Source organism: Acanthochromis polyacanthus, chromosome 11 (assembly GCF_021347895.1).
Source record: "Acanthochromis polyacanthus isolate Apoly-LR-REF ecotype Palm Island chromosome 11, KAUST_Apoly_ChrSc, whole genome shotgun sequence".
NCBI lineage: Eukaryota > Metazoa > Chordata > Actinopteri > Pomacentridae > Acanthochromis > Acanthochromis polyacanthus.
The window spans coordinates 14,021,515-14,047,668 of record NC_067123.1 but is presented as its reverse complement, the minus strand read 5'-3'; the positions used below and the strand labels follow the sequence as shown (position 1 = coordinate 14,047,668).

Sequence of the window (26,154 nt, the reverse complement as noted above, 5' to 3'; positions counted from 1 at the left end):
CCAACGATTGGCTTTCGGGACCTCTCCACTCCCTCTGCCTATGAAGAACACCCTCTGCCCACAAAGGAGACTTCGTACCGAGTCTGCTGGTCCACGGAGGAGTTCAACTAGATGCAGGTCAAGACCGGGCGTGGCAGCTAAGGCCTGGCTGTCCGTCCTCTCTCTCCTAAATTTACTAATTAGAGAAGATTCTTAGGTACGCTCAACTTAGTTTAGTTTAGGTTGAAATAATCAGAAATAATTAAATTGTTTAATCATGAATTAATGCTGTGCCCCTGCTAATAATTGCTTAATAAAACGCCATATTGCATTTAAAGAGAAGTCTAATGAAATGATTATGATTCACCTATTCTGCATAGTGGTAAAAAGTTAAGTTGACTGTGTGCATTAAATCTAATGGTTATTAAAGGTTACTTTAATCCAACTAGTTATTTAAACATTACCCCTGAGATTAGTTTTCCAAACCTCTAAAACGAACCTAGGAATATCAACAAGTGCCACAGTTTTAAGAGGAAAGCTGTCGTTAACAAACGTGGTCAATAAATCAATTCTACTACTTAGGAGGGCTGCTTAGTGAGAGAGTATTTATTGGAGTAAGAGGGGTAAGACGTTTGGAAGAAGACAGTTAGGACCCAGGTGAGTATTCCTCGACACCAGCTTAATTATTCTGCTGAAACCTGTTAGGTGGAATACTAATAGGCAGATAGAATCTAACCCTTTAAACGGAGAGCTGGTCCTGATTTAACCTGAGGCAAGGGTTAAAGAAGGCTATACTGACCGACATTTGTTTTATTAAAAAGCAGAGATGCAATCTCTTCACCAGACTTGATGCTGTCTACTCATTCTTTCCATTAAAACCACAAATTGATTTCGCAACAACCAAGACTCATGCTCTTAGTTTTCAGTCAGTCACCATTTGATTGCCTATGTGATTTTCAGGTACAATCAGAGAAGCTAAACCAGTGCTGGTAATGCTTTTAGGTAAATTTCACAAAAGTCTAGTGTAACAAGAAACATTACTAGCCCAAGACTGTATTAAGCTATATAACAAATATCATAAAAAAAACATTGAATGTGATGAATGCTGAAAAAGCACATATGCAACGGATAAAATCAAGGCAAGAGAACGACAGAGACAATAGAAAAATGGGATTCTGGGAACTTAACCTTCTTTGCTCCTGAGCAAGTTGAGGGTGGGTGGTGTATCAGCAGGGGACTGCACACAGTAGACCTCCCGAGTCTGAGTCCCGCCTCCGCACAAACCTGTCTGGTTTCCACGCCGACGGTCCTGCTGGCTCAGCAGCACATCCACCCTGCACTCTGTCCACTCTGTGGTTTTCCAACTGTAACTAAAGACAGACAGGGCCACAGGACAAGTCAGGCTGAGGCAGTACATTAGCTCCAAACATAAATGGCTTTATAGATTAAAACTGTAACAAGAAAATGTCCAATCATCAATTTTCAACAAGGAGAAGTAGGTTTATTTGGATCACTCTGTTAGTGATTTGCAGTCATAAAGACTATTGACTGTTCTGGTACAAAGGTCATAGATATTTGGATTCATTTTCTGTGACAGACCCTGCATCGCTTAGGTTTTCCAAATCAATCATTACATTTCACACAGGGTAAAAAATAAACATTGAAATATCACGTATTTGTCTTGATCACCACAAAAAAATGTTTTCATTATATTACACATTACGGCTTTAACTGAAATGCATGCAAAATAAAATTTCTAAAACTACTGAAGTAATTTCAATTTACGAATTTACTAATTGTTAATTTATCATCTGTTGTGAGCTTACATACATCGATAGTGTCATTATGTACAGTTCCATAGAATGCGGTTTGATATGTGTGTAGAAAAGAGAAAGGCAGAGGAAAATCATATTTATAAACACATTCACTAAATAGGCATACATGGCCTGAAGATGTGCAAATCTAGAAAGCACAGCCTCCCTACCGTGTAAAAGCCCATCTGTGTAAATATCAGAATATAGAAAGTAGAATCTTTCAGTCGAAAGAATGATTCTTTTTGGCAAAAACCTTCAGCATGACATGAAAGCATCACAGGAATGAATTAAGTTTACTGCATTGATACTTATTAGTGGGGCTGGACTCCATATGGTGTGGTCATGTTATCCTGCAAATAAATAAATTATATATGCTGCAAAAGACACCCGTTCAGTGCTACAGTGGGTACGGAAAGTATTCAGACCCCTTGAAATTTTTTCACTCTCTGTGTCATTGCAGCCATTTACCAAAATCAAAAAAGTTCATTTTATTTCTCATTAATGTACACTCAGCACCACATCTTGACAGAAATTAAAAAAGAAAAACTGAAATATCACATGGTCATAAGTATTTAGACCCTTTGCAGCGACATTCATATTTAACTCACATGCTGTCCATTTATTCTGATCCTCCTCAAGATGGTTCTGCTTCTTTATTGGAGTCCAGCTGTGTTTAATTAAACTGATTGGACTTGATTAGAAAAGGCACACACCTGTCGATATAAGACCTTACAGCTCACAGTGCATGTCAGAGCAAATGACAATCATGAGGTGGAAGGAACTGCCCAAGGAGCTCAGAGACAGAACTGTGGCAAGGCACAGATCTGGCCAAGGTTACAAAAGAATTTCTGTAGAACTCAAGGTTCCTAAGAGCACAGTGGCCTCCATAATCCTCAAATGGAAGAAGTTTGGGACGACCACAACTCTTCCTAGACCTGGTCATCCAGCCAAACTGAGCAATGGTGGGAGAAGAGCCTTGGTGAGAGAGGTAAAGAAGAACCCAAAGATCACTGTGGCTGAGCTCCAGAGATGCAGTCGGGAGATAGGAGAAAGTTCCACAAAGTCAACTGTCACTGCAGCCCTCCACCAGTCGAGGCTTTATGGCAGGGTGGCCCGACGGAAGCCTCTCCTCAGTGCAAGACACGTAAAAGCCCGCATAGAGTTTGCCAACAAACACATGAAGGACTCCCAGACTATGAGAAACAAGATTTTCTGGTCTGATGAGACCAAGATTGAACTTTTTGGTGTTACTTCTAAGCGGTATGTGTGGAGAAAACCAGGCACTGCTCATCACCTGCCCAATACAATCCCTACAGTGAAACATGGTGGTGTGAGTATCATGTTGTGGGGGTATTTTTCAGCTGCAGGGACAGGACGACTGGTTGCAATTGAAGGAAGGATGAATGTGGCCAAGTACAGAGATGTGCTGGAGGAAAACCTCTTCCAGAGTGCTCAGGACCTCAGACTGGGCCGAAGGTTCACCTTTCAACAGGACAATGACCCTAAGCACACAGCTGAAATAACAAAGGAGTGGCTTCAGAACAACTCTGTGACCGTTCTTGACTGGCCCAGCCAGAGCCCTGACCTAAACCCAATTGAGCATCTCTGGAGAGACATCAAAATGGCTGTCCACCAACGTTCACCATCCAACCTGACAGAACTGGAGAGGATCTGCAAGGAAGAATGGCAGAGGATCCCCAAATCCAGGTGTGAAAAACTTGTGTCATTCCCAAGAAGACTCATGGCTGTACTAGCTGAAAAGTGTGCTTCTACTCAATACTGAGCACAGGGTCTGAATACTTCTGACCATGTGATATTTCAGTTTTTCTTTTTTAATATATTTGCAAAAATTTCTACATTTCTGTTTTTATCTGTCAAGATGGGGTGCTGAGTGTACATTAATGAGAAATAAAATTAACTTTTTTGATTTTGGCAAATGGCTGCAATGACACAGAGAGTGAAAAAATTCAAGGGGTCTGAATACTTTCCATACCCACTGTACACTTGAACTCAAGAATGCAACAACATTGTTCAATCTCATGATCATAAAGGTCCGCCCTTTGTTGGTGTTTCGATAACTAAAACATGGTAAAAAACAAAAACAAAAAAAAAAGCAAAAAAACCCCCAGACTTTCGCATATAGCCGAGTGAAAATGAACCCAAAAAAAAGAAACAAAAAACATTGCATTGCTTCAAGCTGCCTTCAAGTTAATACCTGGTCTAGTCATATAATCACCTATTTTGTCCAGTTGAAATTGTATTTTGAAATGTGATTTTAAAAAAATAAACATACTCAAACTGCTCATCTTCCTGTGTCATAGAATTGTAGTTAAAGTTTTGTTGTTTTTCCTGCTAATTTGCATTACTCCCATTCAGTTACATGCATCCTGATAGATAATTTCTTTGTTTTTTAGTTCTTGTCCTCCTTTGTTTTTTTTTCTTCAGTTTTTAGCAAATTTTCCATTTTTTTTCTCCTTTGTTTTTGGTGTTGACTTTTTTAGATGCATGGTTTAGAAACTTGTATATATAAATTTGTTTTCTTCAGCAAATCACGTGACCGTATTAAATTACTTTAAACATTTGACATGAATGAATGAAAACAAAGACTCACATTATTTATATGGCACATCCTGCCTGTTTACTGATCAATTACCATTTAAAATATTTTTTATTAGAATTTTAAAAAGAAATTACTGTGATAATTTAGTGATCACTATTTATCCTCATAATTATATCATTCATTGTCCCAAAGACAGTGGTCATGAAAAGAAAATGTCATTGTATGAATGTTTATTTTGTCTTTGTCTTTTGTGTTGGATAGCTTTTTCCAGCCACTGAACTGCATTTTTTGAGTAAGCTACAGTGGTGAGCATCTCTCCAGCAATGGTAGAAGATTTTTTATGTCCTCGACCTTTGATCTCTGTTTACAATACCGCTCAGAATTTTCTATTCACCAAGGGCTTTCCAAGAAAGCTGAAAGGAGGTTGTTAATTGCAGCAGCTATTTATACATGGGTTTGTGTCTGGTTATTGAATTGACAGCAGTCTGCTTCAGCAATAATGAATTGTGGTTTGTACCCTGAGGTCAGAAAATGTAAATCCTCCTCCATCTCTGCTGATAATGGAATTCATTTGAGTTTGCCAATGAAAGACTCCATATTCATGAGCATGGTTTCTCTCTCTCTCTCTCTCTCTTTCTCAGTACTGCTGTGGTACACAACAAGGCCCTTGGGAAAGCACTGCATCTTGGGACTTTAAATTGTCCAGATGGGGACAATCCAACAGAGCAGTTCTTCAGCATCATGGGCAGAGCTGCTGCCTCTCCTTGTGCTATCTGTCAAACAAAGGGCAGCTGCTGTTCACAGATATTGATTTACTCTTTCACGCTATGGCTGATTTGACTATAGACAAATAAAATAAGCACATGACTTCTTGCATTAAATAAATATCTTACAGAGAGATGAAGTGAATCTGAAACTTTCATGAAGAGTTTTAATCACATATTCTTGCTCGTAGGTGCTCATGCAGTTTATCTGATTTTAAAAAGATAGCTATTAAAAAAAACAATATAAAAAAGAGTTTTTGTATTAATTTTGTTTAAATTGTTCATGGAATTTCCCAGAAGCCCAAGAATATCACTGATTAACTGCCGCCAGCTTGGCAGACTCAAGGTGGTATATGAGATCCATAAAAACACTTGCGTCTATGTATCAGACCATACAGCAGTGGGTTCTTGGCATTTCATTTCTGATCTTGGAATGCTTTAACGTCATATACACACAAATTTTACAGATTCAGAATCAATGACACAATGGAAAATAAACAAAAAAAATTCAGACTGCAGTACTTCCATGCCTGGAAGTAGCACTGATGCACACTCCAGCCCAGTAGGTAATGGGGTGGCAGTAATGCAGCTAAAGTTTGCCAGGCACAAAGAAGATACACAATAAGTACTGAGTGTAGCAGCGCCATACAGTCTATGATCAGCGCATTAGAAAGTTTGGCGAACAGTGAAGGAAGATGAAGACTACATTGAGCTTGTTGGGCGGAAAGTTTTCTTCCAAAAACTTCCTAATGGCAGCTTGAATAAAAGCGTGGTTGTGTGCAAATTGTGCAACAATAAGTTTTGATATCACCGCAGCACTTCAAGTCGACGGTATCACCACAATGTAAAACACGTTGCTGTTAGCATCAGAGCTAATGTCCTGGAACCAGCAAACAGTGTAGCCATCCCATAATAGACCATTTTTCAAGACACTGAAAGTTTACAAAAGTCTTAAAATGTTGGATATAATAACTATAATTGGACTTTGACTTTTCAGTAATCTGTGAACATAGTACACAGATGAAAAATGTACAGATAAATATATATCAAACAAACATTTTTGTTGTTTAAAGCTGCTGTCCAGAGTTTCCGTTTGTTTTCAATTTATGTATCATTTTTTAACAAAGCTTAAATGTGTTAGTCTAGATCGATACTATAATATAATGTTAGTATAACGCGATATGAAAATTTATTCCTGAGCTCCGCCTTCCTCTCATAGACCTCCATGTTATTCCAAAAAGCGCCGGTCGCTGCCGACCAATCAAGTTCGAGCTTCAGCTTTGTCATGCTGTCAATCAACGGTTACGCGCACAGCAAGCAAGCCCATGCAGAGGTGGGCGAGCTACGCACTACGCAACCGCGCGCACATTTGTTTTGCTTGTGGAGGAGAGAGCATCAGGGCTCAGCAACTTCCAGAAAAGTTATCAATCCCACGGCTTGTCAGGCCAAGAGACTGCAGGACGTTTTTTGGCTCGGGGTGCTCGCGTCGCTCCCCGACCACGGCCTCCATAGCCCGCCTGACGGCTTCGTGTAGATGCCCGACCTCTGGAGGAAGATGTTGGGACGTCTGGGACATACTCTTCGTCAGAGGAGTCATGCAATTCTGAACTCTAGATAGAAATAAATAAACAATGTAACACATATACACGCGTAAATGCACTAAGTTTGATAAACAACATCATCGAGAGGGATACACGAGTGTAATCACATATTGAAACTTTACTCGTTCGTCCTAGCAGATTCATGTTATTTTGGTATCAGGACAAGTTAGACTCAATACAGCATTCTAACGTAATTCCTTTATTATTTACTAAATGTACTAAATGTAGAGGAGTGGAAAACAGCAAAACAGGCAAGATGCTGCAGCACTCCGGGCACTCCTCTCATGTACTGCGCGCGTGCACAAATAAAGGGGCGAAATCAGAGGGAGGGAGGGTGGGACCAACAGTGTTTTGGGAGACGGACAGCAGCTTTAAGGTGAAGTACACGATTGTTCAGAAGAGTGGGGTCCCCCAGGCAATTTAATGTTTTCCATGAAAACTCACACTTTATTCATGTGCTAACAAAATTGCACAAGGGTTTTCTCATCAGAAGTTGTCACTTCTGATTCCAGAAAACTGTTTCTGGCGTTCAGCTCCTTGCTTTCTCCTCCAGCTGCTCAGCCATCCACTGAGCTGACTCCAGACATGTTTGCCTCCTTTTTCACTGAAAAGGTGGCTGCAATCAGCAACCAGTTCTCTGAGCCTGACCAGGCCAGTCAGCTCAAATCCACTACTGCTCCTTCACTCTGCTCTTTTGCTCCTCTGAGCGAGGATGAGGTTTCCAGACTTCTTCTAAGCTCAAAACCTACAACATGCCCTCTTGATCCAATATCCACCAGCATCCTGCAGACCATCTTGCCCACAATCAAACCTGCAGGCACGCACATTGTCAACTCCTCCTTGGAAACTGGCATTTTTCCTGCTACTTTTAAACAAGCCCGCGTCACCCCACTGCTTGAAAAGCCTCATCTCAACCCAGCCCAGGTTGAAAACTACAGGCCAGTCTCACTTCTACCATTCTTGTCGAAAATACTGGAGCGCTTAGTATTTAACCAGGTCTCTGAACATCTGCGGAACAACAACCCACTTGACCCTTTTCAGTCAGGCTTCAGGTGCTTTTCAGCTAGGCTATGCTGTGACTCTCGCGAGACTGCCAGTGAGATTTCGGAATACAACATGGCGGCGCCCTGCTGCTGAAATAGAATTCACTAGTCTTAGCTCTTTCTCGAAACAAAATTAAATTTAATCACCGCATTACTTGCATTTAATTATTGATATTTCCTTACTCGAACTGCGGATTTGGAGCACCACCCACTGTGGAGGACCTCGAGCGATTTATCGACGGATATTTTTACAACTGCGTCATGGAAGACCCGAACCGTGACAATCCGTCTAAAAAGAGGAAAAACTTTTCCTCGACTGATACTGACGACCTAGCTACAACGGACGTCCTGGTTGATGTCCTGGAGTCCATAAATAAAAAGTTAGATGTTCTCAGCGTCCTCCGCGACGAAATTCGAGACCTGAAGGTAAGTTTGGAGAACGCCTATCAACAGGTAAGTGAGCTTCAACTGGACAACGCGGAACTACGTTCTAACTTTTCCGCAGTTACAACCGAGCTGGAAACGATTAAAAGGGAGAATAAAGCGCTTAAAGAAACTGTACTGGATGTCCAATCCCGTAGTATGCGGGACAATTTAATATTTTCAGGAATCTCTGAAAGCACCACAGATAATCCGGAGACAGAAATTAAGAAATTTATGACAACGGCTTTAAAAATTCCCCAGGAAACGGTGAATAATATTTCCTTTCACCGCGTTCACAGACTTGGAGCCCGTAGAGGCAATAAATCCCGTCCTATTATCGCTAAATTCGAACATTTTAAGCAGAAAGAATTAGTTAAAAGTAAAGGACGGGAGCTTAAAGGGACCTCTTTCGGAATGAACGATCAATTCCCGAGAGAGATCAACGAGAGGCGGAAGGTATTGTTTCCCATACTGAAGCAGAACAGGCAGAAGGGTAAACGGTCTACTTTGGTTGTAGATAAACTTTATATCGACGGCCAACTGTACCGGGACCCCAATACCACTCCCTGGCTGTTCTGATCAGTATGGTGAAACGAAAGAGCTTTGTTTATTTACTATAAAATAATGTATATATTGTGTGTATGTATATATATATATATATATATATATGTATATATATATATATATATATGAAGGTATGTATATATGTATATGTATTTAATCTCACTTTGGCTACTTATAATAATGGCTTACTGTTTTATGTTTGACCCCCTTCTGTTCACCTTTTTGTCTACCTCCCCTCCCTCTGCTTCCCCTAACCACCTAAACTCACACCTCCCCTCTCCCCCCACACAAACTCCCTATGTAAATCTTTTGTGTGTTATATATGTCGAGGCACCAGTGTTCTTTGTTTTTTTGTGCTCACGTTTGACATGTTTTACAGTCTTGTTATCCACACCCATCATAGATTTAAACCCTGCTATACACTCATCCAACGTTATCAGTAGACTGAGTTTATTTCATAACATGCCAATATTAGTAAGCTGCTCACATAGCTATACATCCAAGGCTGAATTTAAACAGTCTATATGCATAAACTAACTCTGGTCTCCGAGAATGTGTGTGGCACTCGCTCACAGGCAAAAAGAATAAAAATCTTAGACCATTTTTCAAAATTAAAAGCAGACATTTGTCTCCTACAAGAAACCCATCTACAAAAATCTGAAGAAAAATTACTTACTGGCATGAATTTCAATCAGGTTTATTCTGCCTCTTATAACAGTAGACAAAGAGGAGTCTCTATACTTATTCATAAGAGACTACTTTTTACTTTAAATGACATAATAGTTGACTCAGAAGGCAGATACATTATTATCCAGGCAACTATATTCAATAAAGAATATACGATTGGAAATTTGTACGCCCCTAATAATGATGATCCGGCCTTTTTTCATTCATTTTTCTCTCAACTATCTGACTTAACAGCAAATTCAACTGTTATCATTGGAGGAGACTTCAACACAGTCCTAAATCCATCAGTAGATCGCTCCAATAACACAACACGTACAAGGCAATCTCAATCTGCTAAAGTAATAGAGGAATATATGGATGATTTTGGCCTTGGCGACAGCTGGAGACTAAAAAATCCAACAAAGAAGGAATTCACCTTCCATTCCTCGGTGCATCGATCATTTTCAAGAATTGATTTTTTTCTTACAAATAATTCTATTACTGAGAAAACTTCTACAAGAATACACCCCATTATTATCAGTGACCATGCACCAGTCTCCCTCTCCTTACAAACTGACCTCACCTTTAAACCACCTCCGACATGGCGTTTTAACATCTCACTGTTAAAAGATGAAGAGTTCGATAAGATCATAAGGAGAGAGTGGGCAGACTATCTGGAAATGAATGACTCCCCAAACTCATCTCCATCTTTACTCTGGGAAGCAGGGAAAGCAGTACTGAGAGGTAAAATTATATCATATTCATCGTATAAAAAGAAACAAGATCAAAAATTAGAAAAAGATCTGGAAGATAAAATTAAACAACTAACTGATGAATATACAACAAACTCAAATAATCAAATATGGACTGAATTACAAAATACAAAAATACAGCTAGATGAGATGTTATCCAAAAGGACTGAGTTCATAATACAACAATTGCGATACAACAACTTTGAGCATAATAACAAATCAGGTAAATTTCTTGCAAACCAACTCCAACGCAATCGGGAAAAATCTCTCATAACAGCGATAAAAGGGACAACTGGTGAGCATACGCAATCGCCAGAAGAAATTAATCATATTTTCTACAATTATTATTCGAATCTGTATTCAGAAAATAACAAACCCAACCCTGAGCATATTGAGGCATTTCTCAGTAGTTTAAATATGTCTCAGTTATCTACTGAACATAAAAATATCCTAGATGCTCCATTGTCCATAAATGAGCTGTCCAGTGCTCGAGACAGTATGCCTAATGGTAAGGCACCAGGTCCAGACGGTTTTCCGGCCGAATTTCTGAAGCACTTCTGGTCAGCGCTGGCTCCACTGTTTTTTAGATTAGTAACAGAAATTAAAACCAGTGGTCACATACTGTCACAGTTCCGCTCCTCTGTCCTGTCTGTCTGTCTGGTTGTCTCCCATCCTCTCCTCTGCCCTGTCTCTGTCTGGTTGTCTCCCGTCCGCTCCTCTGCCCTGGTTGTCTCCCGTCCGCTCCTCTGCCCTGGTTGTCTCCCATCCGCTCCTCTGCCCTGTCTCTTCCCCTACAGCTCGGTGCCTGAGTGGAGTCTAGCTTCTCAGCTGACTCCACTCAGGTAATCAACTACCTGCACGGCTCCCGGACAGCTGACGATCATTCACTAACGACTCACCTCTGCAATAAAGACCGGCTCAGCCTTCCACTCCCTGCCAGAGTATTGAACCTGAAACCATGCAGTTCGGTTTGCTCTCTAGCCTTTGACATTTTCTGTTTGAGTTCCTGCCTTATTTTAACCTTGTTTTTCTCCTGCCTTCACGCAGCCAGCTGTCCGGGAACCCCACTCCTGCCTGGTCCCCCACTCTTGCCTGGTCCCCCACTCTTGCCTGGAACCCCCACTCCTGCCTGGAACCCCTACTCCTGCCTGGAACCCCTACTCCTGCCTGGAACCCCTACTCCTGCCTGGAACCCCTACTCCTGCCTGGATTCCCCACTCCTGCCTGGATTCCCCACTCCTGCCTGGATTCCCCACTCCTGCCTGGATTCCCCACTCCTGCCTGGATTCCCCACTCTTGCCTGGATTCCCCACTCTTGCCTGGATTCCCCACTCTTGCCTGGATTCCCCACTCTTGCCTGGATTCCCCATTCCTGCCTGGATTCCCCACTCCTGCCTGGACCCCCCCACTCTTGCCTGGACCCCCACTCCTGCCCAGAACCCCCGCTCCTACACCCTGGCTTTCTCCATCCGCCATTATTCATCCCCTCCAATAAAATCATTCTGCATCTCCTCAGGTCTTGGATGAGTGGCTCTCTGCTCGGGTCCACCAACTCAGATATGTGACAGAATACTCTGGCCAAACATGGACCCGGAGAACTCACCGCCAAGGCCGGACCGGCCCACGCCATTCGACATCAGGCAACTTCACCAAACCTTCCGTCTGCTTACAACCGGTTATCAGAAGATGTGCTCCCAACTCGCCGTCTTAGCCAGCCAGATCTCCCAGGAAGCCCCCGACCCGACCCGGATACTTCAATACAGCCAAACCTTACAGGATGTTGCCGCCACAAAGGCACAATTAAACCACTTCGTCACCCTGCTCAACCAAGTTTGCTCGTCTCCAGCCCAGCCCGAACCATTTTCCCTTCCACCTGTGCCACCAGCCCCGGACCCTGCCGACACCCAGTCCCTAACCCAAGACACGCCCATAGACTTCTTCTCCTCCTGCGAGGAGCACAGCATTTTTTTCAACGTGCTATACGAGTTGTGGGAAAAGTGGAGGGAAGACCCCCAAGACTCAAGCATAATCCTGGGCCGGAAACTAGCAGGCCAGCGACCCGGATTAGCCGACCACTTACCTGCTTACATGCAGGAATTCTTGAGTGCTCCTCTGAGTGACCCGCCTGCTGACTCCCCTAGCAGCCAACCGGGCCCTGGCTCTCTGCCGCCCATGGAACCACCTGTCAAGCGGCCTGGCCGTCAAAGACGCAAAGCCAGGAGGCACCATGACCCCCCGGCTTCCGCTCCGGCCCCGGAGGAGTTCCCGGCTCCGCCTCCAGTCCCCGAGGAGTTCCCGGCTCCGCCTCCAGTCCCCGCGGAGTTCCACGCTGCTCCGCCTCCAGTCCCCGCGGAGTTCCACGCTGCTCCGCCTCCAGTCCCCGCGGAGGTCGACGACGCTCCGCCTCCAGTCCCCGCGGAGGTCGACGACGCTCCGCCTCCAGTCCCCGCGACCTCAGCGGCCTTAGAAGGCCATAAAGCCTTCCCTGAGCCCCTTAGGAGGCTCTGCGCCTTCCCTTCTGCGCCGCCCCCGGAGGGGCCCCTGGATCCTGCGCCGCCTCCGCTCCCTGAGGAGGCCGTCGACGCCCCGCCTCCGCTCCCTGAGGAGGCCGTCAACGCCCCGCCTCCGCTCCCTGGAGCCTCGGCGGTTTTGGAGGGGCCTGGGGTCTCCCCCAAGTCCATGAAGAGGCCTTGCGCTTCCCATCCTGTTCCGCCCCCGGAGGGCCCACCGGACCCGGCTCCGCCCCCGGAGGGCCCACCGGACCCGGCTCCGCCCCCGGAGGGCCCACCGGACCCGGCTCCGCCCCCGGAGGGCCCACCGGACCCGGCTCCGCCCCCGGAGGGCCCACCGGACCCGGCTCCGCCCCCGGAGGACCCACCTCCAACCCAGTTGTTTGTCCGGCCCCCGGGCCGCCCGCCGGAGCGGTCCCTCTGCCCTGTCCGGCCCCCGGGCCGTCCCCCTGAACGATCCACCCTGTCTGTCAAGTCCTGGCCCGTCCGGCCGCCAGGCCACCCTCTGAAGCGGGCCCTCCGCCCGGTCCGGTCTCGGCCTGTCCTGCCTTCAGGCCGTCCCCAAGAACGGGTCCTCCGGCTTGCCCTGCCTCGACCAGTCCGGTCCACGAAGTGGATTTCTAGGCCGGTCCGGCCTCGACCTGTCCCGCCTTCGGGCCGTTCCCCGAAACGGACCCTCCGGCTTGCCCAGCCTCGACCGGGCCGCCCACCGGAACGGACTCTCTGCCCTGCTCATCCACGTCCAGTCCGACCCCCAGGCCGCCCACCGGAACGGACTCTCTGCCCTGCTCATCCACGTCCAGTCCGACCCCCAGGCCGCCCACCGGAACGGACTCTCCGCCCTGCCCATCCCTGGCCAGTCCGACCCCCAGGCCACCTACCGGAACGGACTCTCCGTCCTGCCCATCCCTGGCCAGTCCGACCCCCAGGCCACCTACCGGAACGGACTCTCCGTCCTGCCCATCCCTGGCCAGTCCGACCCCCAGGCCGCCCACCGGAACGGACTCTCCGTCCTGCCCATCCCTGGCCAGTCCGGCCCACGGTCCGTCCGCCGGAACGGATCCTCCGCCCACCGGAACGGACCCTCAGGCCCACTCATCCCCAGCCAGTCCGACCTACGGTCCGCCCGCCGGAACGGACTCTCCGCTTACCGGAACGGACTCACCGGCCCACTCATCCCCAGCCAGTCCGACCGACGGTCCGCCCGCCGGAACGGACCCTCCGCCCTATCCATCCTCGGCCAGTTGAGCCTTCGGGCCGACCCCCAGAGCTACTGCCCTTCCCTTCACTCAGTTCAGTTCAGTCCTGTTCAGTCCTGCTCTCAGTTCAGTCCTGCTCTCAGTTCAGTTCAGTCCTGTCCAGTCCAGTCCAGTCCTGCTCTCAGTTCAGTTCAGTCCTGTCCAGTCCAGTCCAGTCCTGCTCTCAGTTCAGTTCAGTCCTGTCCAGTCCAGTCCAGTCCTGCTCTCAGTTCAGTCCTGTCCAGTTCAGTCCTGTCCAGTCCAGTCCAGTCCAGTTCAGCCCTGTCCAGTCCAGTCCAGTCCTGCTCTCAGTTCAGTTCAGCCCTGTCCAGTCCAGTCCAGTCCTGCTCTCAGTTCAGTTCAGCCCTGTCCAGTCCAGTCCAGTCCTGCTCTCAGTTCAGTTCAGCCCTGTCCAGTCCAGTCCAGTCCTGCTCTCAGTTCAGTCCAGTCCTGCTCTCAGTTCAGTCCAGTCCTGCTCTCAGTTCAGTCCAGTCCTGCTCTCAGTTCAGTCCAGTCCTGCTCTCAGTTCAGTCCAGTCCTGCTCTCAGTTCAGTCCTGTCCTGTCCAGTCCAGTCCTGCTCTCAGTCCGGCCCGGCCCAGTCCTGTCCCTAGCTCCGCTCAGTCCGGCCCGGCCCAGTCCTGTCCCTAGCTCCGCTCAGTCCGGCCCGGCCCAGTCCTGTCCCTAGCTCCGCTCAGTCCGGCCCGGCCCAGTCCTGTCCCTAGCTCCGCTCAGTCCGGCCCTTTCCTTCACTCCAGTCCAGTCCTGTCCTTTCCTTCACTCCAGTCCAGTCCTGTCCTTTCCTTCACTCCAGTCCAGTCCTGTCCTTTCCTTCACTCCAGTCCAGTCCTGTCCTTTCCTTCACTCCAGTCCAGTCCTGTCCTTTCCTTCACTCCAGTCCAGTCCTGTCCTTTCCTTCACTCCAGTCCAGTCCTGTCCTTCCCTTCACTCCAGTCCAGTCCTGTCCTTCCCTTCACTCCCTCTCCCGTTCTGCCCTTCCTGTCCTTTTGGTTCCTTCCGCTCTGTCTGGTCCCTGTGTTTGTCTGTGTGTCTGTCTACTCCCTGGTTGCCCCAGTGGGCCCCTCTTTGGTTTGGTCCATGGGGCGCCGGGAGGCGCCCGTTGAGGGGGGGGTACTGTCACAGTTCCGCTCCTCTGTCCTGTCTGTCTGGTTGTCTCCCATCCTCTCCTCTGCCCTGTCTCTGTCTGGTTGTCTCCCGTCCGCTCCTCTGCCCTGGTTGTCTCCCGTCCGCTCCTCTGCCCTGGTTGTCTCCCGTCCGCTCCTCTGCCCTGGTTGTCTCCCGTCCGCTCCTCTGCCCTGGTTGTCTCCCGTCCGCTCCTCTGCCCTGTCTCTTCCCCTACAGCTCGGTGCCTGAGTGGAGTCTAGCTTCTCAGCTGACTCCACTCAGGTAATCAACTACCTGCACGGCTCCCGGACAGCTGACGATCATTCACTAACGACTCACCTCTGCAATAAAGACCGGCTCAGCCTTCCACTCCCTGCCAGAGTATTGAACCTGAAACCATGCAGTTCGGTTTGCTCTCTAGCCTTTGACATTTTCTGTTTGAGTTCCTGCCTTATTTTAACCTTGTTTTTCTCCTGCCTTCACGCAGCCAGCTGTCCGGGAACCCCACTCCTGCCTGGAACCCCCACTCCTGCCTGGAACCCCACTCCTGCCTGGAACCCCCACTCCTGCCTGGAACCCCCACTCCTGCCTGGAACCCCTACTCCTGCCTGGAACCCCCACTCCTGCCTGGATTCCCCCCACTCGTGCCTGGACCCCCACTCCTGCCCGAACCCCCGCTCCTACACCCTGGCTTTCTCCATCCGCCATTATTCATCCCCTCCAATAAAATCATTCTGCATCTCCTCAGGTCTTGGATGAGTGGCTCTCTGCTCAGGTCCACCAACTCAGATACGTGACACATACGGCCTCACATGAACACAGCAGCAATTAAACTTTTATTAAAACCAGATAAAGACTCGACCCTTCCATCAAGTTATCGCCCGATATCACTAATTAACACCGACATTAAAATTATTGCAAAGGCCTTGGCATCTAGACTAGAGACAGTAATTTCAACAATTATTCATAATGATCAAACCGGCTTTATTAAAGGTCGACACTCTACCAACAACGTAAGAAGGCTCTTAAATTTGATTAACATGTCACAGCGGCAGGACAAAAAGGCAGTTATCATATCGTTGGATGCAGAAAAAGCCTTTGACAAAGTTAACTGGTCCTTCCTCTTTGCTGTTTTAAATAAGCTTGGCTTTGGAGAGTCATTTATTCACTGGGTATCAGCACTATATGATTCTCCCAAAGCTACTGTCACCACTAATGGAATCGCCTCAAAGACTTTCACCTTACAGAGAGGCACCAGACAGGGCTGTCCACTCTCTCCTTTGTTATTTGTGATATTCATTGAGCCGTTGGCAACAGCTGTGCGCCAGGATGTCAGGATCCAAGGAATCCGCTCTGGGGCAACAGAACACAAAATTAATTTATACGCAGATGATATATTACTTTATTTAGAAGAACCGGCTACTTCATTAAGGGAAGTATTTAATTTAATAACTAAATTTTCAGAGTTATCAGATTATTCCATAAATTGGACAAAATCAACATTACTTCCGATCACAGAAAATTCATGGAGTCCTGCAGACCAGGACCCTCACAAACCTTTCCCTACAGGCAACTTAAAATACTTAGGCATAAAAATTTCACCTAAATTATCTGAATTAGCTCACTTAAATTTTTCCCCATTACTGGATAACATCACCAATGACCTACAGCGCTGGAACAATCTCCCTATATCTCTTATGGGACGAATAGCTACTATCAAAATGAAAATCCTACCAAAAATAAATTACTTCTTTGCAATGATTCCATTCAAACCAACGTCCAACTGGTTCCAGTCGCTGGACTCGGCTATCACAAAATTTTACTGGAATAATAAAAAAGCAAAAATCAGTCTATCTACTCTTCAGAAAAGTAAAGCCGAAGGAGGTCTAGAAGCACCAAATTTTATGCATTATTATTTAGCTAACCAGCTACAATATCTTATTCTATGGACACAACCTACCGTAGATGCCAACTGTTGGTTAGAATTAGAACAGAAGGATTGCAATAGCATCAAACTTTCAGACATACTCTTTATTACAACATCCATCAAACGACATAACTGTTTTAAAAACCCAATGATTTCCTCCACCTTGACCGCTTGGTGGAAGGCATTAGAAATTGCAAACTCTAAATTGGAGCCCTGTAAGTTTTCTCCCATTTGGTACAACCCTGATTTTCAAGTTAACAATCAGCCGCTCCATTTAGCTGTTTGGGAGCAGAATGGTATCACACATCTCCACCACCTCTTTTCAGATAATACGTTCATGTCATATACAAACTTGCTTCAAAAATACAAAATAAAAAACGGGAATTTTTTACATTATCTTCAAGTTAAAAATATTATTAAGAAAAGAATCCCAACACTTCAAAGCACGCTCCGGCCGCCGGCATTAGCTGAAGCAATCATAAAGCTTTCTCCAACAACAACTAAAACCCTCTCTAAAATATATAAGTTACTCTTAAGCACTGATACAATACATTTACCTATCTCTAAATGGGAGTTAGATCTATCTATATCTCCGGAACCAGACTTCTGGACTCAAATCTGCGATAATGCATTTAAAATGACAAAATACACAAACTTACAACTCATCCAATACAAAATCCTCCATAGAACACATATTACTCAATATATGATGAACAAAATGAGATTCTCCGACTCCGACATCTGTCTCCAGTGCTCCCAGAACACTGCTGATACTTATTTTCATGCTCTATGGCTGTGCACCCCCGTAAAAAAATTTCTGGACCAACGTCTCAGAAAAACTTTCCGCTATCTTAAACTGCAGGATTCCTCTATCTCCAAGTCTGTGTTTACTCGGCGACTTAACAACAACGGACCTACCACGCAAACAATCTCAATCCTTACTTGTAGCCCTCGCCATTGCCAAAAAAACAATCCTTGTTAACTGGAAAAATAAGCAATCTCTGAACATTAATCTCTGGTTGAACCTCCTAATAAATCACATTTCAATGGAGAAAATCTCTGCTTCAAATAAAAATCAGTTGTTAAATTTTATACAAACATGGTCACCGTATGTTAACTCCCTTAACTTAAACCTGGTAACCTGACTCTGCCTGTTAGCGAGAACCACCACATTACCCCAATATATGTTGCTGCTTATGTATGTTGGCATTGTGTAACTAATGATTGTCTTCAGTTAGGAACCCAGTCGCTGTCAGCAGGATCGAGCGGGCCGTATCGACGACAACTTACAGTCAACAACTCCCCAGGATCCTCTGTCTATATGCATGAATGGCTAGCTTGGTGTTACTGCATGCTTGGCTAATCTTCCAGGTGCTGTCCCCTGTGGCTCGACGTGGTTGGCCTTGTTCCCCGGGCGGCGCTCGGTTTGGGCGGGCGCCGGGTCGCCTCGGGGGCCGGGAGTCGTGGGGGGCTGGTGGCGTCCTGCAGGGTGGCTGCTTCTGTGGGGGGGCATGGTGGGCGGTTCGGCTCGGTCGGGTGCCTGGTTTGGGCACCCGCCGGGTCGCCATCTGCGACTAAAAATGTCGTGGGTGGCGGCCCGGCGGTCGTCTGGGTCTGGCGCCCGGTCGGGCTGGGTTGCCTGTCGTGTTCTCTTCATGGGGGTGGCCGCTTTGTGTGGTGTCGTTGGCCTCCCATGGTTCCCTTGGCGCTTGCGGTGGCCTGGTTGGATGGGGTGGGGTGGGGTGGCTGGGCGAGGGGTGGGGTGGCTGGGCGAGGGGTGGGGGGTGGCCTGGTGGGGGGGGGCGGTGTTGGGGGGGTTGTGGGTGGGCGGCATGGTGGGGGAGGGGGGGTGGCGTGGGTGGGGGGCGGGGGGTGGGACGGTGGGGGGCGGGGGTTTGGGGTCTGGGGGCGGGGAGGGCCGGGTTGCGGGGGGGATGGGGGGGCGGGTGGTCGTGGGGGAAGTGGGGCTGTGGGCCGGTGGGGCACCGTGGGGGTCCGCTATGGCCCGTCCTGCTGCGCGGGCCTTGGGGCTCTGGCTGTGTCGGGGGGGTCGCTCCGGGCTCCTGGGCTGGGTCTCCGCTTGGTGGCTCCTGCGGGGGGGCTGGGTGGACCTCCTTGCGCTGGAGGGGACAGCTCCCTCCTTTTGGTGGAGGTTTTCATGCATGCCAGACCCACCACACCGGCACCTACCAAAACTCAATAGAGTGTGTTCCTCCGGTTGCTGAGTCAATGGAGGTTGCTGGGTTAGTGTCTGTGGATCTCACTCTGCTCTATCTATCCTTCTTGTGGCCTCCTGACATCTTCATGATTGATCCAGTTGGGACTTTGTCGTATTAGGTGTTTGTGAAAGGTTTTAGATTTGTAAATGGTTTTAAGGTGTGAATTAAAGAGTACAAACAAATAAAATGCACCTTTTCTCTTAGAACACTGTCTATGCCTCACCTTTCTGTCTGTCCTGTGTTTGTTTTATGTTTCACTTGGGTGTGCACAGCCCTCAATGGCATAATGTAGGAAACAGCTTGAAATAAACATGATAGGTTAATTTGCCCTGAGGGCCGGTGATGGTCACAGTCACAAAGAAGAAAAAAAAAATTGCACATGAAGCTTAAGCAATGGCACCATGAGTGGTTGGTGTCATTTTTGAGCGGACTTGCAGACAAAAAAAAGAAAAAAAAAAAAAAGGCTTCAGGTGCGACCACTCCACTGAGACTGCACTCCTATCAGTCACAGAATCTCTGCGGCTGGCGAGAGCTGCTGGTCAGTCCTCTGTCCTACTGCTGCTGGACTTGTCTGCTGTCTTTGACACCATCAAATCCTCCTCGCCACACTCTCTGAGCTCGGCATCTCAGGCTCTGTCCTGTTGTGGTTCAAGTCCTACCTCACAGGCAGATCCTTCAGAGTGTCATGGTGAGGGGAGGTGTCAAGGTCACATGGCCTATCAACTGGGGTCCCTCAGGGGTCAGTGCTTGGTCCCTTACTCTTCTCTCTGTACACCACCTCACTTGGTGCAGTGATCCGCTCCCATGGCTTCTCCTACCACTGTTATGCTGACGACACTCAGCTTTTCCTCTCTTTTCCACCTGACGACACAACAGTTTCAGCTCGGATATCAGCATGTCTGGCTGATATCTCAACATGGATGAAGGAACGGCACCTTCAGCTAAATCTGTCTAAGACTGAACTCATGGTCTTTCCAGCTTGTCCATCTGTTCAGCCTTAGATCAGTGTCCAACTTCACTTGAGCCTACTTGTGCCCACAAACTCAGCCAGAAACCTGGGTGTCATGACTGATGACCAGACCTTTAAGGTTCACGTGGCCTCAGTTTCTCGATCTTGTCGTTATGCCCTCTACAACATCAGGAAGATCAGACCCTTCCTGACCCAACAGGCCACACAACTTCTGGTTCAGGCTCTTGTGATGTCACGCATTGACTACTGCAACTCTCTTCTGGCAGTTCTCTCTGCATGTACAGTCAAACCTCTACAGATGATCCAGAATGCAGCAGCACGTCTGGTCTTCAACCAGCCCAAAAGAGCTCATGTCACTCCCCTGTTCATCTCTCTTCACTGGCTTCCAGTTGCAGCCAGAAACAAATTCAAAACTCTCCTCCTGACTTACAAAACATTTACAGGAACGGCCCCAGCCTACCTGGATTCCCTGATCCAGGTCTACTCCCCTTCACGCCCACTTCGCTCTGCATGTGAGAGACGCCTGGTGCTTCCAGCCCAGCACAGCTCGAAATCTCTAGCCAGACTCTTCTCCTCTGTTGTTCCCAAATGGTGGAACAAACTACCAAACTCTGTGCGTTCTACTGAGTCCCTTTCTACTTTTAAGAGACAATTGAAGACTCAATTGTTCAGAGAACACCTAGGCACTTAATCCGACTCCACCTTAGGGGTAGAATAAGTCAGGTGGTCCAAAACCCAGCACCTATTTAGCGCTGACAAAGTTGAAAAAAACCAAACAAGAAAAAAAAAAAAAAAAAAAAAAAAAAAGGTGGTGTGTGTGTGTGTGTGGGGGGGGGGGGGGGGCAATTCTTCTGCAACTTGATGGCAACACCTTTGACCAATCGCACTCGAAGCATTTTTACACTTACTACAGGTTTTTCCTTATGTCTCAATTCTTGCTTGTGTTGTACGTCACTTTGGACAAAAGCGTCTGCTAAATGAAATTGTAGAATTGTAGAATCATCAATTAGCCTTTCAACATGATTAGCTAACACAGTGTACCATTAGAACACAGGACTGACGGTTGCTGAAAATGGGCCTCTGTACCCCATGTAGCTATTCCATTAAAAGTCTGCAGTTTCCAGCTGGGATAGTCTTTTACCACATTAACAATGCCTCAATTGTATGTCTGATTAATTTAATGTTATCTTCATTGAAAAAATAAATTGTTTTTCTTTAAGAAATAAGGACAGCAGAAAAGTTGGATATATGCACTACTTGTCAAAAGTTGAGATATACCTTCTCATGCAATGTTTTTTCTTTATTTTTACTACTTCCTACATTGTAGATACATTCTGAGAACATCAAAACTATGAAGCAAGATATATGGAATTATGTGGCAAACAAATAATTATGAACTTCATGAGGTAGTCACCTGAAATGGTTTTCACTTCACAGGTGTGCCTTGTCAAGTTTAATTTGTGGAATTTCTTGCCTTCTTAATGGGGTTGTGACCATCAGTTGTGTTGTGCAGATGACAGGTTGATACATAGCCCTATTTGACAACTGTTAGAATCCACTTTATGGCAAGAACCAATCAATTAAGTAAAGTGAAATGACAATCCATCACTACTTAAAGAACTGAAGGTCAGTCAGTCTGGAAAATTGCAAAAACTTTGAATGTATCCCCAAGCACTGTTGCAAAAACCATCAAGCGCAACAACAAAACTGGTTCACATGAGGATCACTCCATGAATGAAAGAGTCACCTCTGCTGCTGAGAATAAGTTCATCCAAGTCACCAGCGTCAGAAATGGCAAGTTACCAGCTTCTCAGATTAGAGCCAACATAAATGCCACACAGAGTTCTAGTAGCACACACATCAACTGTTCAGAGGAGACTGGCCTTTGTGGTGAAATAGCTGCTAAGAAACCACTATTATTTGAAAGCAACAAGCAGAAGAGATTTGTTCAAGCAGAAACACAAGAAATGAACATTAGAGCAGTGGAGATGTGCGCTTTGGCCAAATGAGTCCAAATTTGAGATCTTTGGTTCCACCCATCTTTCTGAGATGCAGAAAAGGTTAACGGATGGTCTCTACATACATGGTTCCCACCGTGAAACATGGAGGAGGAGGTGTGATGGTGTAGGGTTGCATTTTTGGTGACACTGTTGGGGATTTATTCAAAACTGAAGGCACACTGAACCAGCATGGCTACCACAGTATTGTGCAGCAGTATACCATCCCATCTGGTTTGTGTTTAGTTGGACCATCATTTGTTTTTCAACAAGACAATGACCCCAAACACACCTCCAGGCTGTGAAAGGGCTGCTTGACCAAAGAGAATGATGGAGTGCTGAGTTAGATGACCTGGCACCCACAGTCGCCTGCCCTAAACCGTCAGCCCAAGACAGCCCAAGACAGCCCGAGACAGATTGTTGCAGTCTCACTGTGTTTTGTGTTCTTGAATTCGCCAGTCAGAGCTGGCCAGCTCTGCTGGCCAGCGGAGCTGGCGAGACCCTATTGTATTTGCTCGGTTTCTTATTATTATTATTAGGGTCCGAGCACCGAGGTGCCGAGGACAGGCGGTGCAAGGGCACCGGCTGTCCAAGGCACCAACGGTGCCGTAGGACCCTATTGAAACCCTACGGTTTATTAGGGTCCGAGCACCGAGGGTGCGAAGGACAGGCGGTGCCAGGGCACCGACTGTCCAAGGCACCAGCGGTGCCAAGGACCCTATTGAAACCCTAGGGTTTATTAGGGTCCGAGGGCACCGACTGTCCAAGGCACCAGTCCAAGGACCCTATTGAAACCCTAGGGTTTATTATTATTATTATTAGGGTCCGAGCACCGAGGGTGCGAAGGACAGGCGGTGCCAGGGCACCGACTGTCCAAGGCATCAGCGGTGCCAAGGACCCTATTGAAACCCTAGGGTTTATTATTATTATTATTATTATTATTTTATTTATTTATTTTTTTCTCCCGTAAAGTAAATTGGCTTTTTGGCGGCCTTATCATACTCCAAAACGCGTGAAATTTGGCATGCACATCAGGACTGGCGAAAAATTTGATATTTTATGGGAGTTGCGCATGTGCGTGGCAAAATGGCTCTATAGCGCCACCTGCAAACTTGAAAAAGTAGTCATTAGGCCAACTGCCACAATGTTTCATGTACAGCTACAATATTTGGTGGGCATATGCAGAACATCTGGACACACCAAAAAGTCAATTACAGCCACGCCCTAAACCCAACAGGAAGTCGGCCATCTTCAATTTGCTGTAAATTTTTCAAACTTAATCGCTCCTCGGGAAATGACTTGCCTTTTTGGCGGCCTTATCATGAACCAAACGCGTGAAATTTGGCGTGCACATCAGGACTGGTGAAAAATTTGACATTTTATGGGAGTTGCGCATATGTGTGGAAAAATGGCTCTATAGCGCCACCTGCAAAATTGAAAAAGTGGTCATTAGGCCAACTTCCACAATGTTTTATTTACAGCTACAATATTTGGTGGGCATATGCACCACATCAGGACACACCAAAAAGTCAATCACAGCCACACCCTAAACCCAACAGGAAGTCGGCCATCTTGAATTTGCTGTACATTTGTCAAAATTTATAGCTCCTAGTGGATAAGTCTGAGAGAACTGAAATTTGGCCAGTACATGCACCAGACCTTTCTGATGAAAAGTTATCAAAAACTCAACCAGAAGCCAAAAGGTGTGGCCATGGCGGAGCCTCAAACAACTGATCCTTCGCCATGAAACAGGAAGTGGTGTCTAATTCTTCTCAACATGCTCCAATCTGCCTGAAACTTTACATGTATGATGACAGTCCTGTCCTGATGTCATCCACATAGGGATATTCATTGACAGTCATAGCGCCACCTTGTGGTTTCAGGAAATAGACATCTTTTACACTTTCATGCCCTATTGTTACCTGGTTGATCATATTCACTTCAAATGCAGTGACAACAGCCTAAACACATTGATGATGCATCCCAGTGAAAATGGTGACTTGTCATCAAAGGGCGTGTCTGTGGCGGCCAAACCAATTTCGATGTTTCGCCATGAAAATTTAACGATTCATATCTCAGCTGAACAAGATCCTATCTGCCCCAAACTTCACATGATGGACACCAGGTCCAGTCTGAACACATCCACACTCATAAATTCTGAAAAAGTCATAGCGCCACCTGTTGGTAATAGTAAGTTTAAGGCCTTATATTTTCAGGTACAATGGCCCCAAACTTGGTGATATCATGCTGGAAATTGGTCAGTCGAGTCTTCACCTCTTGACAATCACACACTGTGAAGGGTGTGACATTTCATGCAACGCTGTTGCCGTAGCAACCAAATATCGCCATGAAAAACAAAGCCCTTTCTGACAGGTTAGGAATACTCCAATGCTCACAAAAATTACCACACACATCACCATTGACCCAAGGAACAACACTGTATGCATCTCGGCACTGCACATGCTATAGCGCCCCCTACAGTATTTTTAACAAACAGCCCCCCCAGCACGTTTCACCTATATCCATGAAATTTGGGAGGCTTATAGAGCACATCAGGACGCACAAAAAAGCCTCTTGGAGCCATGTCCTAAACCCAACAGGAAGTCGGCCATCTTGGATTAATTGTGAGATTTTTGATGATTTTTCTCATTTTTGAGAGTTAATACCTCCTAGGGGATAATTCCAGGAGACCTGAAATTTTGTCAGTCCACACAGCAGGACTTGGTTTGGAAAAGTTATCAAAAGTTTAACCAGAAGCCAAATGGCGTGGCCATGGCGACCATTAGAGTTTTGATGCTTCGCCATGAAACAACAACTGCTGTATAACTCTCCTCTGCATGCTCCAATCTGCCTCAAACTTTCCATGTGTGATCACAATCCAATCCTGATCACATCTACAGGCCAACAGACACTCTCAGTTGCAGCGCCACCTGTTGGAGGGACAATAAATGCTGTATAACTGGCCTCTACATGATCAAATCAGCCTGAAACTTTTCATGAGTGATCAGAGTCCAGCCCTCATCACATCCACTGTTTGAAATACACTCTGAGTTACAGCGCCACCTGGTGGTGGATGGGCAGGAAATGCTGTATAACTAGTCTGAACATGCTCCAATCTGGCTGAAATTTTACGTGTCATTAAACTCTGGTCCAGATGTGATTCAGAGGCCAGCACACACTCTCAGTCACAGTGCCACCTGGTGGACGTGCATGGATTCGCCGACCAGCGTGGATGCGAGGACCCGTCCATCGCTGCTTGCAGCTTTAATTATTATTATTATTTGTCTCTCAGAACAATTGCATTTTTGAGGGCCTAAACATGCTCAAAAACTCATGAAAATTTGTACACACATCAGGACTGGTGAAAAATTTCATATTTTAAAGGAATTGTAGAGGTGTGTGGCAAAATGGCTCCATAGCGCCCCCTACACTTTCCCACGGCCATCATGTTTCACCTACAGCTACCAAATTTGATACACATATGCAGCACATCAGACTGAACAAAAAAGTCAGTGACAGCCATATTCCAAACCCAACAGGAAGTGAGCTATTTTAAGTTGAATGTGAGATTTTGCCATTTTTCATTTTTTTCCAGAGCGAACTCCTCCCAGGGGGAAACTCCAATTCACCTCAAATTCAACCAGTACATACAGGAGGCCTTAATGAGCAAAAGTTATTAAAATCTTTTTCAAAAGTCAAAGGGCGTGTCCGTGGCGGTCTGTGGAATTTTGATCCTTCGCCATGAAATTTCAAGTGTGTGTAAATGCCCTGAACATGCTCCAATCTGCCTGAAACTTTATATGTATGATCAGATTCCTGCCCTGATCACATCCATATGATGAAATCCATTCACAGTCAGAGCGCCACCTGCTGGCAACAGAAAATGTCATTTTTTACACTTTGATGTATTATTCTTTGTCTCTTGCTCAGATTCACCTCAAATGTGGTGAAATAAACCTTAACATGTTGATGATTATTCACAGTGAAAATGGTGACGTGTCATA

The 26,154-nt window shown here is 46.4% G+C and overlaps 1 protein-coding gene across 1 annotated transcript in view; it reads right to left on the bottom strand.

The window, feature by feature from the left end:
- LOC110960248 (thrombospondin type-1 domain-containing protein 7A-like) overlaps positions 1-1,396 on the bottom strand; it is a 157,162-nt gene extending 155,766 nt beyond the window's left edge. Inside the window, exon 1 of the mRNA XM_051955557.1 lies at positions 1,168-1,396. Within this exon, the coding sequence (XP_051811517.1) occupies positions 1,168-1,396 (229 nt within the window). The remainder of the gene's footprint in view (positions 1-1,167) is intronic.
- Between the last annotated feature and the right edge of the window lie 24,758 nt (positions 1,397-26,154).